General features: G+C 57.6%; 1 protein-coding gene across 1 annotated transcript; it reads left to right on the top strand.

Moving 5' to 3' along the window:
- Positions 1-1256: 1256 nt before the first annotated feature.
- Positions 1257-5361, top strand: ZFP36L2 (ZFP36 ring finger protein like 2). The gene is made up of 2 exons (XM_058021138.1): positions 1257-1342; positions 1850-5361. The coding sequence occupies exons 1-2, from the start codon at positions 1292-1294 to the stop codon at positions 3260-3262; spliced, it is 1464 nt and encodes a 487-aa protein (XP_057877121.1). The 5' UTR covers positions 1257-1291; the 3' UTR covers positions 3263-5361.
- Positions 5362-5572: the final 211 nt, after the last annotated feature.

Genomic DNA, 5572 nt, shown 5'->3' with positions numbered 1-5572 from the left:
GGAGTGCGCGGGACTGCCATCCCGGCTCGGAAGCTAAAGAGGATCAAACGCCTCTGCTGGCTTTAGCGGCCATAAAACTTTACACGTCCGTCCGTCCGCCCGGCTCTGTTCTCCTTCCCATTTGTCCCGGGGCCGAGCAAACGCGGGAGGGGACGGGGGTGCGGAGCCGCCGCCGCCGTTCCCACGTCGTGTTTGCGCGGCCTTATCGGCACGGGGGGGGGGCGGGGGTGTTTTGCACGGCGGCTCCCGGCCCGCCTTGGCCGGCGGCCGGCTCGGTCCCGGGAGGGCGCCTCGCCGCGGGCACCGGCGGGGGCGGGCACCTGGGGCGGCGGCCGGGGGACTCGGATGCGTCTCACAGGACCTTGGCGGGGATGAGGAAGGAAGGGGCCGAACGTGGAGGAGAGACGTGGGAGGGCTGCGGGGCGCGGGAAGGAGATGCAGACGGGGTTAGGTGGGGGTAGTTTATCAGTCAGGCCGCTGGGAGGATAATGCCAGCTCGCCTCCGCGCCTGGCCGCCAGCCTCTCCCAAACTTCTGAAAGAAAGTAAGCGCCAAACCCGAGGTCCCTGAAAAGAGGGAAGAAGCGGCGGGGCGCGCAACCCGCGCCTGGCCCCGTCCCGCCAGCCGCACCGGGGCAGCGCGGTCCCGACCTTTGTTTCAAGCAATTACGTGGCAAAAGTTTATTTTCGGCGGGGCGCGGGGAAGAAGTGTCCCGGCCTCTCCCGCGGCCCCGCGCGTCCTGCCCTCGGCGGAGCCGCCACCCGGCCGGGGTGCGCGGGCAGCGGGGGCGTCGGGGAGAAGCGGGGCGCTCCGAGGGGCCGAGCCCGTAGGGTGCCGTGAGCGCTGCCTCGGCTGGTTCCCCGCTCGTCCCGCCTCGTCCCGCCCGCGCTGCGGGCGCACTGCAGCACAGGCGCTCCCCACAAACCTGCCCCGCCGCCGCTGCCAGCGCCCTCTGTGAGACTCGGGGCGGTCCGGCGGCGGGGTGGAGCGGGGCGGGCCCGGCGGGCTGGAGCGGGGCGGGCGGAGCGCGGCACCGCCCCCGCGACCAGCGGCGGCCGCGTTTATATGGGAGCGGCGCGGGGAGCCGCCGAGTTCCCGCAGTTCGCCCGCTGCTGTGCAGCCGCCGTCGCCGCCTCGGCCCGGCACCCGCCGTCCCGCCGGGAAGGAGTCGGGACCGTTTCGGATCTCAAGCAGACGGCCCTCTCCTATTTAGTCGTGGCTTTTCCAAACCCTCCGAGGAGAGCGGGATCTTTCGGTCCTTCCTGTATATCCGACCATTACAGGATCTAGAAATGTCGACGACACTTTTATCTGCCTTCTACGACATTGACTTCTTGTGCAAGGTAGGGACGAGCGCGTTTGGCTGGGCGGGACGCGGTCTGCCGCCATGTGCACAGCGGCGCTCCGGGCTACCGGGGCAGCGCGGCGGGGCGGGAGGCCCGTGCCGGGCCGGGCTCTGCGGGCGGGTCACGGTCTGACAGCCGGCCGGGGACAGCGGCTGACGCAAGGCTGCGAGCCCCGGAATGCCGCCCCATGGCCTCCCGGCGGCCGCGTTCGGGGCGGGCTGCTCCTGCAGCCGCGGGGGAGCCGGGCCGCCCTGCAACCCCTGTCCGCATGTTGCGCTGCTAGGAGGAACTTTTGAAAAAAGTTGCAAATGCAGCAGAGCTGGCGCGGGAGCTTCTCCCGGGCGCTGTGCTGCCCGCCGGCGCTACCGGCAGACCGCTTTGCGGGGCGGCCGGGCGGCGCGACCCCCGCCTCGACTCCCGTGGCCGTGGGCAGGCGGTCACCCGCAACTCCCTCTCTCTCTCCCGCTGTCTCCCCCACCCCCTCCCCTCTCCCCGCCCCGGCAGACGGAGAAGTCCCTGACCAACCTCAGCAGCATGCTGGACAAGAAAGCCGTGGGGACCCCGGTGACCCCTCCCAGCTCCAGCTTCGCGCCGGGCTTCCTGCGGCGGCACTCGACCAGCAACCTGACGGCGCTGGCCGGCGGCTCCAAGTTCCCCAGCCCTACCGGCTCCAGCTCTTCTTCCACATCCTCGTCCTCCTCGTCATCCTCCTCCTCCTCCTCATTCGGCAATCTGAAGGAGACGGGCTCCGGCGGAGGCGGCGGCAGCAGCAGCCCCACGGCCCTGCTCAACAAGGAGAACAAGTTCCGGGACCGCTCCTTCAGCGAGAACGGCGAGCGCAGCCAGCACCTCATGCAGCAGCTTCAGCAGCAGCAGCAGGCGGCCGGCAAGGGGAGCGGCTCCGGCGGCGGCGGCGGGGCCCCCATCAACTCGACGCGCTACAAGACGGAGCTGTGCCGCCCCTTCGAGGAGAGCGGCGCCTGCAAGTACGGCGAGAAGTGCCAGTTCGCTCACGGCTTCCACGAGCTGCGCAGCCTCACCCGCCACCCCAAGTACAAGACCGAGCTCTGCCGCACCTTCCACACCATCGGCTTCTGCCCCTACGGCCCGCGCTGCCACTTCATCCACAACGCCGACGAGCGCCGCCCGGCGCCCGGCGGGGGCACGGCCGCCTCCCCGCCCGCCGCCGCGGCCGGGCCGCACCACCACCCGCACCACGCGGCCCCGCACCCCGCCGGCAGCACCGGCGACCTCCGCGCCTTCGCCCCCCGCGAGCACCCGCTGGGCGGCGGCGGCGGCTTCGGGCACCCGCGCGGCGGCGAGCGGCCCAAGCTGCACCACAGCCTGAGCTTCTCCGGCTTCTCCGCCCACCACCACCACCATCACCCCCCGCACCCCCACGGCACCGCCCCGCCGCCGCCGCCGCCCGGGGGCCGCCTGGACGCCGCCCTGCTGGAGAGCCCCGGCGGTTCGCGCACGCCGCCGCCGCCCGCCTCCGCCTCCTACTGCGAGGAGCTGCTCTCGCCGCCCTGCGCCAACAACGCTTTCGCCTTCTCGGGGCAGGAGCTGGGCAGCCTCATCGCCCCCCTCGCCCTGCACACCCAGAACTTCGCCGCTGCCGCCGCCGCGGCCGCGGCCGCCGCCGCCTATTACCGCTGCCAGCAGCAGCCGCCGCCGCCCGGCGGGGCCTGCCCGCCGCCCCCCGCCTCGCCGCCCTTCAGCTTCCAGCCCCTCCGCCGCCTCTCCGAGTCGCCCGTCTTCGACGCGCCGCCCAGCCCGCCGGACTCGCTCTCCGACCGGGAGAGTTACCTGAGCGGCTCGCTCAGCTCCGGCTCCCTCAGCGGCTCCGAGTCGCCCAGCCTGGACTCGGGCCGCCGCCTGCCCATCTTCAGCCGCCTCTCCATCTCCGACGACTGAGGGAGCGCGGGGCGGCGGCCGGGGGGCCCCGCGGCGGCCCTGCAAGTAAGTTACCGAGCGAAGAAAGCGAAACCTCTCCTTCCTCTCTATTTTTGGTTGGTTTTATTTGATATATCTATCTATCTATACACCGAGAGCTGAACAAAACGAGAAACAAAGCATTTTGCAAAAGGGCAAGTGACACGAACTGAACAAACCTATTTTTATAGAGAGACCTTGGAAGAAGGGGATTTTTGTTTCGGGGTTTTTTTGTTGTTGTCGTTCTTTGGAGAAAAGTTATGATACGCACCAGCAGCAGCCATTCCATCTGTGTTCGAAAAAAAAAAAGAAAGAAACAAACAAAACAGCATTAGAAAAGACAGCACCAGAAAGCAACAAACAATCCGGGGAGCGCCGGTTCGCCAGCCCAGCTCCTCCAATCCTGCAGACACGCAGAAAAAAAGTTACAAACTAGTTTGTCTTTCAATCCAGTTCAAATAAAAACACAGAACATACTAAACCTATAAGCTTTTTTTTTAGGAAAAAAAAAAAGAAAAATCCAACATCCTGCCAAGAATATGCCTTGATAACAACCTTCTTTTTTATATATATCTATATATTATTATTAAATGCTAAAACCTTCATTCCAAAGTTTAATATTGGTTCCATTGCCACCACTTAGTGGATGTTTGGCTTTTAGAACAATTTTTTGTTGTTGCTTTATTTGGAAGCACTCAACTGAGTTTAGTTTGTAATTGTTGGAGAATAACTGCTGATTTTTTTTAAATTTTTTTTAGCTGTTTGAGTTGATTGCATGTATGAGTCACTGCACACAACTCAATATGAAACTATTTAACTTATTTATTATCTTGTGAAAAGTATACATTGGTAATTTGTTCATACTGTATTTATCGGGTATGATGAAAAGCAATAGATATATATTCTTTTATTATGTTAAATTATGATTTTCATTATTAATCGGCAAAATGTGGAGTGTGTTCTTTTCACAGTAATATATGCCTTTTTGTAACTTTCACTTGGTTATTTTATTGTAAATGAGTAAAATTCTTAATTTAAGAGATGGTATGTAATATTTATTTCATTAATTTCTTTCTTTGTTTACGTAAATCTGAAAGATTGCATGGTTTCTTTATAGAAATCGGTCTCGATGCTGTGGAAGTAGTTTGCGGAATTTTTTGGGTTTTTTTTAGAATGTAAATGGTTGTAGCCCGTCCGAGTTGAAAAACGAGAGAAAAGAAAAAAAAAAAGAAAAAAAAAGACTGACTTAGCAATCAGACTTCAAAGTGGCAAATCTAATTCAGACTTGTTAAAAATAACCAAAAAGTATTTTTGTTGCCTAACTCCACGAATCACACTGTGATATAGTCTCAAAGTATGTAGCAATAATTGGGGGTCCCAGTATTATGTCTCACAGTGCCTTCTTGAGGGTCCACGCTTGCCTTAAATATCTCTCAACCAAATAAGTATTTTTCCTAATGCTTGAGATAATTTGAATGTAGGGATGGGTTTTAAGTACAGCAAAATTTCGCCACTATTTTATAAGAACAGAGGCCATCTTTGGATCTGAAACTTTCTATAATACAGGAACATATCTTGTTTATTGAATTCCAAAACCTGTAATTTTTTTTTCCTTATGTAGAAAGTTGGGAGTTTTCCAAAAGTTTCCTGGACGGTGGATGAATGAGCAGTAGCTTAGTTTTGTTTGTACATAGGTACAGATTGAGCACTATGTACTCTTTTGGACTACTTTAACAGAAGTATGTTTTGAATGTAACTAAAGGATAAGTCAACTTGAGTTGTAATATATTTTTCGGGAGTCAGTTCACTACAGATTATGTGAGACTGTAAACTTTGTACTGTAAATGTTTTGTAGTTCTCCCAATAAAATTTTTTGGAAAAAAAAAAAAAAAAAATCAACAACCCCAGTAACCCTTCAAAGTGCCCTGGCTGCCAGGCAGGAGTGTTTCTTGCTGAACACCACCGCCCCCAATCACAGATATGTCTAGCTACAGATTAACCAGTTTGCACTGCCGCTCCTGCAGCCCTCGCTGGTCCCTGGCCAAAGTTAATAAACGCTTCCAGAAGGTTCGGGAATGTCAGCGCTGTACTGTATCCTGCTTTGCTTTCCTTTTTTCTTTTCCCGTTTTTTTTTTTTCCCCCTCAATTTTTTTATTATTTTTAAGAGGATGGAGAATCAAACCTCTGCTGCTTCTAGTGTAACAGCTGGAGTGGAAAAACCTAGCAGTGGCATTTATCAATCACATCGCTTATGGGGCTATGTGAGTGTGCCATTAGCCTTCCTGCCTTGTT

Source organism: Melospiza georgiana, chromosome 3 (genome assembly GCF_028018845.1).
Source record: "Melospiza georgiana isolate bMelGeo1 chromosome 3, bMelGeo1.pri, whole genome shotgun sequence".
Lineage (NCBI taxonomy): Eukaryota > Metazoa > Chordata > Aves > Passeriformes > Passerellidae > Melospiza > Melospiza georgiana.
The sequence above is the reverse complement of the archived record's forward strand: the minus strand, read 5'-3'. Positions and strand labels throughout refer to the sequence as shown.

Bases quoted from the DNA above. Each gene is read 5' to 3' on its own strand.
- ZFP36L2 (XM_058021138.1), top strand. From the start codon at position 1,292: ATGTCGACGACACTTTTATCTGCCTTCTACGACATTGACTTCTTGTGC. The intron at 1,343-1,849 runs GTAGGGACGAGC...CCGCCCCGGCAG, and splicing joins ACATTGACTTCTTGTGCAAG to ACGGAGAAGTCCCTGACCAA.